The 17242-nt window shown below is 39.6% G+C and overlaps 1 protein-coding gene across 1 annotated transcript in view; it reads right to left on the reverse strand.

Annotated features, from left to right (window-relative positions):
• Nucleotides 1–995: 995 nt before the first annotated feature.
• The window catches only part of fa2h (fatty acid 2-hydroxylase), a 90608-nt gene continuing 74361 nt past the window's right edge, over nt 996–17242 (reverse strand). The window contains exons 4-7 of the mRNA XM_048606074.1: nt 13400–13506; nt 11944–12116; nt 7074–7326; nt 996–3585 (exon numbers count right to left, since the gene is read on the reverse strand). Of these exons, the coding sequence (XP_048462031.1) occupies nt 3506–3585; nt 7074–7326; nt 11944–12116; nt 13400–13506 (613 nt within the window). The 3' untranslated portion in view covers nt 996–3505. The remainder of the gene's footprint in view (nt 3586–7073; nt 7327–11943; nt 12117–13399; nt 13507–17242) is intronic.

Below are 17242 nucleotides of genomic sequence, written 5' to 3' on the forward strand. Positions count from 1 at the left end.
GATGGACATTGAACCTGGGTTTCCTGGTGCGGAGGTAGGGACAATACCTCAAGAATCCCTAATGTGGAAGGCTATTCAGCCCATCAAGTTGACACCAACTCTCCAAAGAGCATCTTACTTGCACCTACCCCCTCTACTCTATCCCTGTAACCCTGCATTTCCTATGGTTAACCCATCTCTGGGAATTATGGGGCAATTTAGCATAGTCAATCCACCTAACCTGCACATGTTTGGACTGTGGCAGGAAACTAGAGCACCCAGAGGATCGCATTTTGCAAACTCCACACAGACAGTTGCCCAAGGTTGGAACCAAACCAGGGTCCCCGGCACTGCGAGGCAGCAGTGCTAACCACTGAACCATGGGCCACCATGTGGTGGTTCTTAGCTATTTTCTAATAAATTGGCTCAGCAATGCCATTACACACCTCTGGAGCAAGTGGGACTTGAACCCAGGCCTCCTGGCTCAGAGGTAGGAACACTACTACAACAACTCCTCCAAATGGTTCTTCATGATTCTCCACAATATGTGATCAATCATGCAGTTCAACACTGGGAGGAAGGCTTTGGTTTCTTCCCAGCCCCAGTCACAAGTGGCTCAAAAGAGGAACACTTTCAAGACCACATGATGACATTACAGTCCCATCATTTAATTAGCTTTCCATATAATCAATAATTCAACTCTCAAACCCCATTTTTCCCATGGGAATACAGTGAACAAAAAGAAAACAAGCTGATTAACACTGACCTAAACCAGAACAAGTAAGTCTCCTGGGCGACTGTTTTGCCTTCCAGCTCGGAAGGTGAACAAACAGAACTCAAAACTGATGACAATAGGTAACAATGCCTTGAATTGCTATTACTGTACAAAAAAGGCAAAAAGTGAAAAAATAAACCAAAAAAATTGCAGTCTGACAACTTAGTGCTCAGTAGATCAATTTTATGGTCACAAGTCGGCATTCTGCAACAAAATTCTTTCAAGGCTTCAAGTTCACTAATTTTATAAACTAGAAATTTTATTAACACTTAGTCAATCAAAAAAGCAATTTGACACAATGCTGCATATATAAATTCATTAACATTATACAAGTTTCTACATTTGGAATTACTGGAGTAATGCTGTACATGGGGTACAATCCACTCTGCAATTTCCAAGTAGTTTCACAGAACCCCCAAAAGTAGCTTTCAAGTCAGACAATTTTACCATATCCCTCAGTTGCCGAGTTCATAATTTTTTTTGTAAAAAAGCAGCTCACATATTCACATTACACCACGTCTAGTACATGTCAGTAATGCCCAACTGCACCTCTACATTTTGTATGATATTCTACATGTGAGGAACAATTTTCTTCCCAAGATCCTTGGTCAAAACAAGAGACAGCATTATGTAAAGAGGAAGAGAGAGATGGTTTGGTTTTGGATTGCTAATCCTTCAGTTTAGTTTTATTTCATTCAAGAAAACCTGCAACTGATTAGTATTTCATATTCCAGCTTTGTCAGTAATGGTGATCAAACTACAGCTCAATGTTGCAGCAAGCAATTAACAGCAGACGCTGCTCCACCATAGCTGACACCTATTTTGCAAAGGAAATTAGGTAACTACCAGCCCTAAAAAGGCTGGTTTGAGTTTGAACAGATGATTTAGTTTTTAATATTTTAGTAAAATAATTTGGTTTCTAAACTAAAAACCACGAGTGCACAACAAATGTACATAATAAATTGATGTATAGGCACAATATAAAAGTAATGTTTTATATACTTCAAAGCTTTGGCCTATATATATAAAATCTTCTATTGCATTTTGATCGACAGGCATTTTTCAGCAATTGTGACCAGGATTTATTCACAAGCAGGTGTGTTTTGAAACAAATTTCTGCTTCTGAATTTGGTCAAAGACCTGCAATGTCATTAAAAGGATTTTAAACAATGCTCGGGAAGAGAATTTGGACAAAAAAAGCTATTTTCAAAATATACAGACCTTTATTTACAATTTCATTTCACCTTATATAGAATCTCTCATGCTTTCTCAATTGTATCAATATTCGCAGTAAAACAATAAGAACGAAATTTCTTTAAACTGCATAGTTAAGCCAGCATACCGTCCCAGAAAGTCGTGGAGCTAGTCCCAGAGTTACATTCATAATATAGTCAGAGTCCAAAGGATTACAAGATTCTAATATTAAAGGGCAATAATTTTCATTTAACTCTGAGTTTGGGGTGAGTGATCCGCCCAATAATATCTTGCACCAAAAAGAAAAACTAAAAATTTGTTTAGTGCATGATAATAACAGACACAGTATCAAATAGATAATGCATCCGACACCCATACTCTCCATTTTTCTTCCAATCTTCATTGTCAAATTATTCACATTTTCTTTGGCTGGATATTAATTTCCAACTGCATATGTTGGTCTGTACTGTTCTGTGAATTGTCAAGCAAATAGCCAACATTATAATGGTGCTACACAAATCCCTGACTAGCAGAGTCAAAAATCACATACTGGTTCTTCAAAAAGTTTCATTCCAATTTTGTGCAAGGTTTTGCAAGAGGGAAGTGTATTTTAAATGGTGTTGAGATGATGGAGACAAGTTTTCTTTACAGCCCATATTTATATTACATACAAGCGAACATAAAGCAGCTACTCCTTCAAGAAAGGATGGATGATAGCGGTGCATAGGAATCTGATAAGAGGATTAAATGCACAGCAATTGGCAGATGCAAAATAGATAGGTGCAGGAGGGATTCGATGGGCAATTAAGACCAAATTTGTTGGAAGTTTGTATAGAAACATGACAAGACAAACTGAACATCAAGGATTCACAGAACAGCAACCAATCTGTATGTCTCAATATTTGGAAGGGAACAGCATGACAAAAAGGAAAAATCCCAAATTATTCCCAACATTAAGGAGAAAAGTTTTTTTTCATTCTTTAATTAGAACAGATTTGTCTGATAAATTAAGGAGTCAAATGTAAAGAAGAGAAAAAGTTAAAACTTTGGAAATGAAGGTTCCATTGTTCCTCACATCTGCTAACATGCAAGTGAACAGAAATAGTCAAACCTGAATGATAAGTTACTTGTGGCTTTTTGTCCATTTTTCCTCCCAAATACTCATACTTACTGACCATAAACTGCTTAAAATTCAAAAGCCCAAACTTTAGTGTTAATACTTCCTACAATACATAACTGCTTTGACAAGATTTATAGATAAAAGGTCCAAAAAAAATACATTTAACGATTAATAAATATTGATCAGCAGGCATTGGAGCTCCCCACGATCAGGCACTTTGTTAGAAACTATGGAGGGGGGCAATATTTGGACACTGCTTCAGAAAGCAGTGAAGCTTTTTTTTCCATTTCTCTACGCGTTGAAGGAATCCTACATGTAGCTGAAGATGACAGAATTGAGCCTGGCCATATGTAGGAATGTATCTGGACAGAGACTTGAGACAGGCTGGCTGATTGATAAGGCGTTAATAGTGTAAATCTGGAGACCAATTGTAGACATCAGTGACTCTTCTCAAATATTTCTTCTGGAATTACTGTATGGAATGGGTAGTCCCAAAACCGGCTCGTAATTCCAAATCCTGAATAGGAGAGAAATAAATGTTATAACTTAGAAGTTGTATTATATTTGATAAACTCCAAATAATACATTAAATGCATATACAAAATGAAGAATGTCATTGGGCCTTACGGACTGGAAGGTTCAAGATCAATTCCCTGGTCTATATTCAGCGTAGTTGCACACACCAGTTAGGCTCTTTGGCTTTATGATAGTAAGGGAATAATTGGGATCCCTACACACACTTATATTTGTGCAATCACCCCATCTACAGTAAAAGGTATAAATGCAGATTATAAAATCACAACCTGATCAGGCTTGACTGTATTTGGAAGCTCTTCCCTACCTCTGCCCCTTCCCCCAAACCAAATAACTTGCAGTCATTTGGGCACATTGCGAATGGTTCCTTGTGGGTGGCAGAGGTTGATTACAATGTTATTTCAATGGGAAGCAGATTCAAAGTGCATCAGTGCAGAGGGATCTGGGTGTCCTTGTGCATGAATTGTGGGTATGCGGGTGCATCATATAAATATGAAAGGCAAATGGAATCATAGCATTTACTGCTAAAGGACTTGGTAGGCACGGATGAGTTGGACTAAAGGGTCTGTCTGTATGCCATATGACTATGACTCTATAGATCATAACCATGTGTTCTCACCATCTTGGAAACATTTCCCAGAATAAACCATTACCCCACAGGAAGAGAACAGGATAATTCACAAGATATTTGAAAAACTGGAATAATTTTCACACATTGCCACTTTTAGTTCCCCTATTGGTAAATTTAGAAAAACCACTTCCAATTATCCTGTCCACCACACAAAGGAAGGTTATTAGGCTGGCATATTTTTTTCTTCTTGCACCCAAACCCCAGAATGTGTCAGCAAAGGCTAGAATTCAACTCAGCATCTTGGTCCGCAAGGCAGATAAAACCAAACTACTCAAAAACTGCTGGGTAGAGAGAGACAAAAAGCATGCCAGGAACTTGAGGTGCAGGAACAGTTTGATGACTTGGGAAAGTATGGCTTCTATCCCCTTTCCCCCTCACTTTTCATAGGATTCAACTGCAACTGTGAACACAGAGATAGACTCCAGGTTCACAGAGCCTGTCAAAACAGTTGTTTGATACATTAACAAGCTGGACAGGGCAAGGTGGGAGGAAGTCTTTTGAATACTCCGCACGATAGCGTTAAGTCTTCCAAACCGGGCCTTTCCCCTTGAATTATTTATGCTCTAAATGTCACAGAAACAGAAGATAATTTAAAACTAAAAAATAAAGGACAGGTTACTGGAGAGGAAACAAAAAGGGTGAGGGTCGGGAAACAGACCACGTACATATTTGGTCTAGAATGAACTAGAAATGGATCTGAAAGATCTGATGACGTGAATTAGAGAAGATGGTTCATAAACAACCAAAACAAAATTAACAGCACCAAACTATTCTGCTAAACTCAGTGGATGTCATGTGCTCTGGTTAAATGACAGTTCAAGTCTAATGAACAGTTTTATGAGAGACATATGCATTCAGGGCTGGCAGGCTAAAAAAACAACCACTACTGTAACCCTTAAAGCCATAAAATTGAGCCATGAGTAATTTCCCTTCAATTTCTGCTTGCTTTTTAAGACAACCTTGTTGCATGTGTGACACAGTCCTGATCACTGCACACTCATGCAGGGAATATACACTTTAAAGGGAGCAGTGGTTATGAAGTAGGTAATTCAAGATACCACAGGGAAGTAGGATATTTAATGATTTCAAGAGGTAAATCCAGATTATCACTTCAAGGTAAACCATGATAATAGGTCAAGGAGCTGATAATTATGGATATTTCCAGCACCCAGAACAGTCTAAAGCGAGGCAGTCAAAAAGTCTTCATTAAAAATCAGTTGCATTGTATGTTTTGGAGGAGATGGGGAAACTGTAAAATTGTAGATGCCTCCTTCTAGACATACAGCATTACGACGAGGCAGCCATTCACCCATTTGGGAAGAAAGTGGGGTGTCAACACCATGCAAAAATAAAACCATTAAAATAGGGAAATCCCACATCTGGATGTTCCACTGTCCAGAATTTCAAGACAGTTGTTAACGACAGGCATCAAATTACTTCCAAGACATCATAAGTGATCATTAGTGAGAGTCAGTTATTTGCTACTTTTAAGCAAACTGCTAGCTTCACCACTCCATCATACCAACCAAAACTATACTTCAATCTCAGAGCAATTCAGCTAGCTCTAAAAAGTGTAAAAACATGCAACCTTTTAAAAAAATGTCTGAACCATTTATTAAACGGAAAATTTTATCATAAAATTGGGATTTACTTTTTGTATGTGTATTAGACAGAAGGAATATGCACAGTAATCCAATTTATGAAAAGCCATTTATGACCTTTCAAAGAGTATTTGTTAACAATAAGGGAACTCTCCAGTGGGTTGAGAGGCAAATGAGAGTTAGCAGGACACGAATTTATTTGCCTAGCCTCAAACTTAATGAAAGCAAAAAGACAATTAACAACTCAAGCATTAAACCTAGTCACAATGATAATCTGGAAAGCACCTTTTTACATATTTAAAGGACAGAGCACAAGAAGCTCTTACTGAAATTGGCTATAGCTAGTACAAACACTGGCCTTCCAAAAAGAGTACAAATAAGTAATATTTTCCAGCACTGATACCAATCAGTTGGTAAGATAATTGGATCCCATTGTACATCACACAGTAACCTGTCAACACTCACCATCACACCCCTGAAACTCTCAATAACCCTCAAGGAGTATTGGCCAGAACTGGATTAGGTTGAAAGGACCATTGTGAACTTTTAATTTCTCTGTTTTACAATTCATTCCTACGATCTGCAACGCTGGACTTTTACTTTGTTATTTTTCTATTTCTTTTTCCCTCCCAAAAGAACTTGTACTGAAGAATCTGTGCCAAGGTACTCTTTTCATTAATTGGATTTTCATAATTGGATTACTGTGCATATTCCTTCTGTCCAGTACACATACGAAAAGTAAATCCCAATTTTATGATAAAATTTTCTGTTTAATAAATGGTTCAGGCATTTTTTTTAAAAGGTTGTATGTTTTTGCACTTTTTAGAGCTAGCTGAAGTGGCACTTCATAAAACTTTTCACTGTACTCATTTGAGTACATGGCAATAAAGCTAATTCAATTCAACATTCGAGAAAAATGGTTCCTCAACTAGTGCTTCCAGCTTTTTTGTTTGCTAGTCTAATCATAACCGATCACTGTCTCTTCAGTGCTGTGTAAAAATGCTAGTGTAGATTATAGCCTCAAATTCCCAAGTGTAGCTCGAACCTGCAAACTAATGAGGCCAGTTAATAAAATCTTAATACTTTTATGGACTAACGACACACTCATTTGGGATTTCCTCATTTTCACAAGGAACCAACGAACACTTCATTAGTTGGGCACATATTGGGGCCAAAACAAAAGACTGTAATCTGATTGCAATATTTAATATGGACATGCTAAAAACTTGTTTCATATACCTAATCTTTGGTGTTCAAAATGATGTTTAACATGGTATGCTTTAAGTCCATAGAGGTAGCTGCCCTTCTTTGGAGATCCATAATGTAGATAATAATGTATCATATCATAGACAACATAGCCACATAGACCTCCAACAAAGATAGACATGCCGACTGCTCCTGGAGCAAGCAAATGGAAAGCAGCCAAGAATAACATTACAACGAGTGATGCTGGAACAGGCGGGAAGACCAAACGTGAACCATCAAATGGAGACTGCAGAGAGGAGAGAGAGAATACATTTAAGTCTTTACATGACAGATGCACAATTTTCATGGAACACAACTTTTCAACCTTCAACTCTCATCACTAATTTTGTATGTTGATAAATTAATAGCAACAGTACTACAGAGCTTTCAGCATTAGGAGCTAGCAGAACATTCATATTTCATATCTTTAAAACAAAAAGGCTAGGAGGAAGATTACCAAAGGAAAAAGCCTGGATTGTAATATTTCATTTGTGCCATAATTTGGTGTTTTGGGTGGTGGTGTTGTACAGCAAAATAAGGGAAAAATGTATTGTGCAAAATACTGAAATCCTACATATAAAAGTTTCTCCTTTCTAAACCGGTGTTTCCAAACTCTAAACTACAGCCCTGAATAATAGAAACTTTTGACATAGACAACCACAGTGAGACAGCAAGAATGACACAGACAAACAGATTTTTTTTTTTTTTTTGAGATGTTGTCTCTGGTCAACCTGGCTATCAAATTTCTAAACATCCAGCCATGAGTTACAATAGGATCAGCATTCTGGCTGTCTTATCAGTTTGTGCGTGTGTCATGTACCAATGTATCAGAAGGTGTTTCAAGTGGAAGTCTACATCAGTTATCTCTGATTGTGGGGATTTCTGCCTACATTTTGGACAAAAGAAACTGGAAGCACTTTCTATAGACATTCCCTTAGCTTTTATTCCCTGTCTTCAGGACAGGGAGCAATTTACCCTTCACAGTGACGAGCAATGATCCACTTGGTTTGAGGGCAGGAATCACTTCAAACAGAAGCCTATCTTTTTGGTACCTCTCCCAAACTGGTGTTCTTCACCATGTACTTTACTGCAGGTATCCCATCCAAAATCTGTAACTGTGCTGCAGGTGAGTGCAGTGCAAGTTCAGGTTAAACAGCAAGGGAGTGGGCTATTAAAATTTGAGGCGGGGGACAGGGACTGACACAGACGGACACGGAGACACATTCTCAAAACAGCACAGATAGTATGAGGAAGATCTTCCAACTGACAAAAGATCTTCCACATAGTTTTCGCATTACATCAAAATACACTAAGATTTTAAGTGGTAGGAAAATTACAAGTTAATTCTGTTTGCGATTACTGCCAACCTCAAGGGCCCATTGTCTCTTGCCCCACACCGAGGTGGAGGAGAGCTGCCTTCTTGAACTACTGCCGCTTACTTAGTGTAGGTATGCTGCAATGCCATTGGGAAGGGAATTATGGAATTTTGACCATGCGACTGTGAGGGAATGGCAATATAATTCCATTGAGGATGGTGAGTGGCTTGAAGGGGAACCTGAAACTGGTGATGCATTCATATACTTGCCATTCTTGTCCTTCCAGATCGTACAGATTTGGGATCGGAAGGTGCTGTCTAAGGACCTTGGGCGAATTTCTTGTCGAATCTATATGAATGGAACGTCGTTTCATAATTGGGTGATACTAGTTCACAACCACGATGCACATTTAGCAGCAGTTTGTCCAAAGGATCATCTAAACTTTCATCGAATTAAGCAATTAGTTGCTGAGCTTTGAGTGCGTCTTCATCACGTTAACGAGCATCAAGTCTATAGGACTGAACTGCATGGGATCTCAGGTGTATGTTAGCACAGACTTCTTGTATAATTAAAAATTGCTTAAAATATTTTGATCTGTCCAAGTGTCTTCCTCCATAAAAAGATAGCATTCAGTGTTCAAATATTTTCAATTCCTCCCTGGCCAGACCAGAGGTGCCAGCGTATTCGAAGACAGCCAATGTGGTACTTTTATTCATGAATGGGGCAAGGGATAAACCAGAATACTACAGGCCAGTGGTGGGGGAAAAACTTTTGGAAGCAATTCGAAAGGACAGAATTGATCCGCACTTGGTGAAACTGGGATTAATCAAGATCAGTCACAATGGTTTCGCTAAGGGGTTATGCCTTGATTGAATTTTCCAAAGAGGTGACCAAGTTTGTAGACGAGAGCAACACATCCGACAGAGTTTACTTGAACTTTCAAGGAGGTCCCGCGTGGGAGACTGATAGTGAAGCTAAGAGCCCATGGGATCCAAGGAAATTTGGCTAATTGGATCCAGAGTATTCCACGTGGCTGTTTGTGTGTCATGAAGACTGCATCCAAAGAGGCTCCACAGAGATCAGCACTGAGGCCCTTATTGTTTTTTGGTTTATATGAACGACTTAAAACTTTAAATGTACAAAGGTTGGTCAGTTATGTTTGCGAATGATATGAAAATTGGTGGGTGGTATATAGCTTTAGGTGGCTGTTATTGACCACTGCAGACTCAATGGGCTGAAGGGCCTTTTTCTGTACTACAGACCTCTATGATTACATGGAACTTGGGCATCGCTGGTTGAGCCAAACTTTTATTGCCCTTTCTAGTTACCCCCGCCCCACACCGAGGTGGAGGAGAGCTGCCTTCTTGAACTACTGCCGCTTACTTAGTGTAGGTATGCTGCAATGCCATTGGGAAGGGAATTATGGAATTTTGACCATGCGACTGTGAGGGAATGGCAATATAATTCCATTGAGGATAGTGAGTGGCTTGAAGGGGAACCCGAAACTGGTGATGCATTCATATACTTGCCATTCTTGTCCTTCCAGATCGTACAGATTTGGGATCGGAAGGTGCTGTCTAAGGACCTTGGGTGAATTTCTATAGTGCATCTTGTAGATTGTAGTAGCAGTGCGTTTTGAGTATTGGCGGTGGAGGGAGCGGATGTAGTGCCAAACAAATGGGCTGCTTTGTCCTGGATGGTGTCAGGCTTCTTGAGCATTGTTGGGATTGCACCTGTCCAGGCAAGTGGGGAGTATTCCATCACACTCCTGACTTGTGCCTTGTAGATGGTGGACAGGCTTTTGGGAATCAGGAAGTGAGTTACTCGCTGCAGGATTCTTAGCCTCTGACCTGCCCTTGGAACAGCAGCTTTCGTACGGCTTGTCTGTTGAGTTCCTTACATGATGCATGAAGGTTCTACTATGAAGTTGTAAGAAGTCCATTGACTCGACAATTCAAAATCAAAAAGGGCCTTCAACGCAACAGTCGTAATTTTCAGAAAGGTCCCATAAACCATTACATTGGGGAGCAGCAGGGAATGATGTTGGAATTGATGAAGGGGCATTAAGTTTAGTACTTCAATGTCTGCTGATTACATACAATGGGAGAGATCTGACCACATCTCTCACGGTCTTCACATCTATCCTGATTTTTGTTTCGATTGACATCAATGGATACATTAAGCAACACCAAACAGAGTGGCAAGGGGCTTGTGGGGGGAAAGGAGAAGAGATCCCTAAGACATGATCACCTTTACAAACAAAAAAAAGGTACGCGCAAGAATAAATAGCAACAGGAGAATGATTTGCTCAGAAAGCGGACAATACTTTGACCATGACAGTGATCACATCCCAAACAGAACACAACTAGGAGACAGCATGGACAACAGGAGATACAGAGTGAAACACGTCAGCATTATTTGTTGGTTCAAAGATTCAGAAGAGAACAATTCATTGACAGCTTTTTAAAGCATCAGCCCAAAAGTACAGTCAGCTTTCAACAATTTGTACAGAACTTCTATCATACAAGGGGTCAGGCTACTCCTCTCTGGTCAAAACAAGGCCCAAATAAATGGGTTCAAACGACTTGGTGAACGGGTACTATACCACTATAACGTTTCTCAAGGGTATTGCCTAGGATACCAAATATAAATTTAGAGTCTGCTTTTACTTCGTACATGTACAATCACTTAACTACTAGCCATTAGTCAAAATTATAATAGGCCCAATACAGAAATAATCTTTCCACTGTGGACTATAAATGGAAACAGACTTAATAAAAATGCACATACAACTACAATTGGTGTTGAAAATGACACTGTACACAGGATTACCGTTAAGTTTAAGTAGGGCTGCTCTCTCATTAGAATTGACAAACCTATTTTAAGTGACTCTACAGTGAATACTTTAGAGGCATATGGATACACGCCAGGGCAGAAAAAGGATTAAGATAGAAGGAAGGAATAAAAGGCAAAATATTGCCAATGCAGGAAATCTGAAACAAATGCTGGAGAGAGTCAGTGGTCTGGTAGCATCTGTGGAGAGAGAAACTTAACATGGAGTCTGGTACAACTCTTCTTCAGAATTCCAAACGCAGAACATGAAGAATCGTCATACCAGACTTGAAACATTAATTCTCTTCGCCTCTCCACAGATGTTACCAGGCCTGCTGACTCTCTTCAGCTTTCTAAGTTTGGTAGCAATAGAAGCAGGTGGGCTAATTTTGTGCACTGCTAAATTCTGGCAAGATATTTAAAGACTGTGTATAATTTATGGTTTCATGTAAAAAGTGCGCTGAATAAAACAAACTGTACAATTTGCAACAGAAAATCTGGGGTACCACCAACTGGGAGAATCATGCACCCGCTTTTGAAACAGGATGAGATTTACAAGCCCATGCAGTTTTGTTTTTATTTAAAATTCAGCGTCAAATTGAAATTTCCAAAAGCACGAGCTTACAAAAAATTTGTGTAGGAATCTCATTATGAAAACAAAATAGTAGCAGCCCTACTTTATTAATTTCAGATCATGCAGAGTTTATCAAAGTCACCTTGTGGTGCTGCCCGTGAAGCATAAAGTGAAGAGTGATGAGGTAGTAATTGCTGGCTGGTGGTTTCATATGGAAAACATATCGATGGATCAGATACTCAACCAGGGACCACAGAAACATTCCAATCAAGAACAAAAAGGGGAAGTAGTATTGGTGGACAGGAATGGAGTATTCTGCAGAAAAAAAAAGAACATGAATTAAACGAGTCCTGAAGGAGGGTCACTGGACCCGAAAATGTTAACTCTGCTTTCTCTCTCCACAGACGCTGCCGGATCTGCCGAGTTTTTCCAACAATTTCTGCTTTCCAGCATCCACAATTCTTTAGGTTTTTCTGTTTTTGATATTAATTTTTGCTCCGATTTCAGTCACGGAAGCTGTCCATGTTCAGGATTGCCCACCCTTAGCCCAATGAGATCAATTCAAAAGCTTACTGCAAAGTTAGGAGCATTGCAATGCTCCAAGTTACTGCTTCTCCACCTTCCATTTTTAAGCCAGTATTTAAAAAGCATATAGACAACATTTTAATGTTCCATTTCTCCCCATCCCACACACCTCCCTACATTTCCTATGGTTAATCCACCTAACCTGCATATCCCTGGACAGGATGTACAATTTAGCATGGCCAATCCACCTGAGCTGCACATCTTTGGACTGTGGGAGGAAACCCACACAGATATGGGGAGAATGTGCAAACTCCACACAGACAGTTGCCCGAAGCTGGAATTGAACCTGGGTCCCTGGCGCTGATGGAGCAGTGCTAAACACTGGGGGGCCAGTCCTCAACATAATTTGTGCGTTTCTCTTCTGTGGGAAGATACCAATGGACAGTTCAATTTGTAAATGCCCAGAAACGACCAGATATAGTTTTAGAATCTACATCGCTTCACAGATAATTGCCTTGGAAGGGGAAGGTTGGAACATGGACAAAACATCATTAAATACTACACAAAGTACAATGTTAACACTGCTTTCTCTCCAAAGACGCTGCCAGACCTGCTGAGGTTTTGCAGCAATTTGTTTTTGTTCCTGATTTCCAGCATCCAAAATCTCGGTTTTATTTTGTTTAGTGCTTAACTCACTGCTACATCTTTCAGGTATGCCCACCCTGAAGTCCTGCACCTCTCTCTGAAAGGACTTGCATTCTAATCTTTTTTCCCCCTCCTCGCTCACAGTCATTACTTCTATTGTTGCTTCTGGTGTTTGCCACCTATTGTTTCCTCCTCCTCCTCCTCCTCCACCCCCAACTCCAACCCCATCCCTCAGCACATTTACCAACCAATTCCCCTTAAAAAAAAAATCAGTTCTGAAAGTGGGGGGGGGGGGGGGGGGGGGTCACTGGATCCACACTGTCAGCTCTTCTTTCTCTCCACAGAGGCTGCCCGACCTGATGAGTTGTCCCAGCAATTGGTGTCTTGTGTTTAATGATACCAACACTTTGTTACACAAGTTTAGATACCTGTTGTGATGGATGTGAAAAGTCGAGTGTTGCCTTGGGCCAGTTCAGAGTAGCAGTACCAGCTAAAGAAAATAACAACAGGAGTCCAAACCAAAGGTACCATATACCTGCAGGGGGAGCACAGAATGAAAACACAATCTTTAGTAAGCAGTAGTTGTGGAATGGTAAAGTGAAATGGATCCAGTATGGACAGCACAGTGTAGATCATGCTAGGATTACCTACAGCATATCTCCTTCATCTTACTTGATAAAGGATTTCAACTCTCTCACAAAAGTGAGCTGTCATCTCCAAGGAAATAGTACATCTTTCGGGAGGTCTTTAACAGACACCAGTTAAAAAGGAACTACCTTGGTTAGGGCTTTCCACATGAATAATGTATGCAAGGCCATCATGAGTCATACCATAGTTCCCAAGGACTGGAGGCTGGAATGTAACAGGGATATTAGAACATATGTACACACACAGGTAAGGTCTAACAGGACAAACCAGAAGCTTTGGACTTTGCTCAATCTCCGCAAACAATGAAGAGGTTTCTTAAGAAGTAATTGAACTTTTCCTCATTCATCCAACTATCACAAATGTAATCCTTACGATCTGCGAGTCATTAGTATGTCTACAACATTGATGGTCACAAATATCTTGATTTAGTCATTTTATATCATAAGATTCTTTTAAGCAACATGGAGACCTTAGGTTGAGAAATTCTCATTCTTTGTACAGATTACTATGTTAATTTGCAATTCTCTCATTTGTCTCTCAAACCTACATGTACTGTCTAGTAAGCTACAACTTTTCAGCTGATTGGAAAGTTTATTCACTGCCTTGTCGCTGACTTTCTAACCCAACCTGTGTATTAGTTATTATAAAGTTTCGATTAATACCAGTCAACTCCTTTCATAGCATTAAATAACTTCTTAAAATCTCCCTAAGGGAATTGAACACAGCTTTTTATATATTCTAATCACAACTTGCATGATGGATAACTAGAATCACAGTTACTGCTCAATCTATACCCTCAAGGCAGTAAATTTTCTTCCAGTCTTACATTGCCAGGATTCCAAGTGCTGCTCCAACAACCCTGATCAATGTCTCATGCAGAAATAAAATAACATTATTTGATTTATGTTCTTCCCTTACTAACACAGTTTTATTGTTATTTTAACACCGCTTCAATTGATCATAACATCATAAACGCATCTTTCCTTTTTACTCAAGTTGACTGAGCTGCTATGCATCAAGAATTTGTTGCCTGGTGCTTCCACAACATTTGGTCTATAGTTTTATTAATGTTGCCAGCTTTCTGAAGGAAAAAAAAAATGATAATCGTCCCTTTAATGCTCTTCAGATCACGATTCCATGTATTATTCTTCATTCAGCACACATTTCCATCCCGTGTTTTCCTCAAATTGAATTGTCTGTTACACATCTGTCCAATAACTTAAAACAGTATTCAAATCAAATTGGCACAGTGGTACTGTCTCTACCCCTGTACCAGGAGGTACGGTGGCTCAGTGGTTAGCACTGCTGACTCACAGCACTAGGGACATGGGTACAATTCCACCCTTGGGTGACTGTGTAGAGCTTGCATGTTCTCCCCAAAGATGTGCAGGTTAGGTGGACTGGCTATGCTAAATTGCCCATAGGTGTCCGGAAAAGTATAGCTTGGGTGCATTAGCCAAGGGAAATGTAGGGTTACATGGAAAGGATAGGGAATCTGGGTGGGAAGCTCTTCGGAGTGTCGGTGTGGATTTGTTGGGCTGTTTCCACACTAAGGATTCTGTGATCCAAAACTGACCACAGAACAGGCTATACTTTGATACTGTGTAATGTGACTGGATTAATGATCTCAGAGTCTAGGTTGGTCGAGGTAGCAGTGATCATAATAATTGAATTTCACATCTAGCTTAAAAAGATAGAAGAGTGGGCATAAGTCTTTTTTTTAAAAATACTTATAAAAAGGACAACTTCGTCAGCTTGAAATCTGAGTTCTCTGAAGCGAAGTGTGATATTACACTTGGAGATAGATCAGTAGAAAAGCAGTAGCAGGCGTTTAAAATGAGCTTTCAAAATAAATACATTCCTATTACAAAAAGAAAAAAAATGACAAGGGGATTACCCACCATCCATGGTTAAATAAAATAGTTAACGGGAACATCAAACTTAAGTATATAACTAAGCAATGATGAGTGGCAGGTCAGAAATCAAAGAAAGGCAGAGAATTACAAAAAAAAACATTACTAAAGCAATTAGCAAGAGTCAGCATGGTTTCATTAAAGGGAAATAACATTTAACCAATTTATTGGAGCTCTTTGAAGGACTAACATGCCTAACAACATTGTGGGTCTGCTGACAGCACATGGACTGCAGTCCAAGGAGGCAGCTCAACACCACCTTTGCAAGGACAACTAGGGCTGGGCAACAAATGCTGGCCCAGCCAGAGATGCTTATACCTCAGAAGTGAATTTTAAAAATGCACGGTGGTTAAAGGCAAGCCTGTAAGATGTGCTGTACTTGGATTTCCAGAAGGCATATCACAGAGTGCAACACAGAAGAATATTATGGTATTGCTGAAGAAATGCACATTTGGTTGAATTTTTGTTTTGCACACATCAGGACAATTCTCAAGAATATTAATTTGCGGGAGAAACCATATTGCATGATAAGAGCATTGACTAGTTGACAAGGGAATTCTAGCAGAGGTGCTGCTATGGAGAATGCACCCATTAATGCTGATTGGCTGTTAACAGCCAGACTGTTTAAATTTTAAACCAGGTAGGTTGACTCTGATTTGTCAGGGTACTTTCCTAAAAAATGAACCAGCGGATGGCTGCCACCTATTTTCTTTGGCTGAGATAGGTGGTGTGAAAACTGTGTACATAAATGATTCTTCTTCAGATTAGCAGGATGTGGCAAGTTTGGTCCCATAGGGGTCAGTGCTAAGCCCCCAACATTTCACAATTTATATCAAGGACTTAGATGCGGAGATAAAAAGCATGGTGGTTAAATTTGCACATGACACCAAGACATGCAGGAAAAGTATTATGCAGATGACATGACGAAAAAGGGAATCAAATGGAATGGAGTTTTGATGGGACTGTACAAGGCATTAGGTAAACCACACCTAGAATATAGTGAACAGCTTTCATCCTGTTATCTAAGGCAAGATTTACTGGCACTGGGAGCAGTTCAGAGAAAGATTGCTGGGTTGCAGGGGTTTTATAAAAAGAGTGGTTGAGTAGGTTGTACTTGTATAATTGGAATCTCAAAAGAATGACAGGAGGAGACCTTATTGAAACCTAGGATTCTCAGGGGGCTAGACAGCGTCGATGCTGTGAGGTTGTTCCCCCTTGTGGGAGAGTGCAGAACCAGAGGGAATAAACTCAGAGTAATGGGTTAACCATTTAAGACAGAGATGAGGAGAAATTTCCTCTCTCAGAAACTAGTCAATCTGTGGAATTCTTTACCACAGGGTGGGTTAAAAGTGCAATAGTTTTTTTTTTAAATCAGTTAGGGAATCAAACATTAAATCAGAGATAGATGGAAATGTGGAAATCAAAACATCACCTGATCAGCCATGACCTCTGGCAGAGCAGACTCAGGGACCAAAACGGTCTTTTTCTGCTAATGTGCATGTCCTATGTATTTACCACTTGCAACGCAATTATAGATAGGCAACTAACGCAGGCCTAGCTAGTGAAGTCCACATCACAAAATTGTAACTTCAAATTTTCATTTTCTAAGTGAAAAAAATATTTCATCCAAATTCATTTTCAAGGCCTCTTCTTTACCTTTGTCATATTATAGTATTTTTCAATTTCAACAGCTGAAATACAGAGGCATAC

The sequence above is a fragment of the Rhincodon typus genome, chromosome 15, assembly GCF_021869965.1.
Source record: "Rhincodon typus isolate 14 chromosome 15, sRhiTyp1.1, whole genome shotgun sequence".
Taxonomy (NCBI): Eukaryota; Metazoa; Chordata; class Chondrichthyes; order Orectolobiformes; family Rhincodontidae; genus Rhincodon; species Rhincodon typus.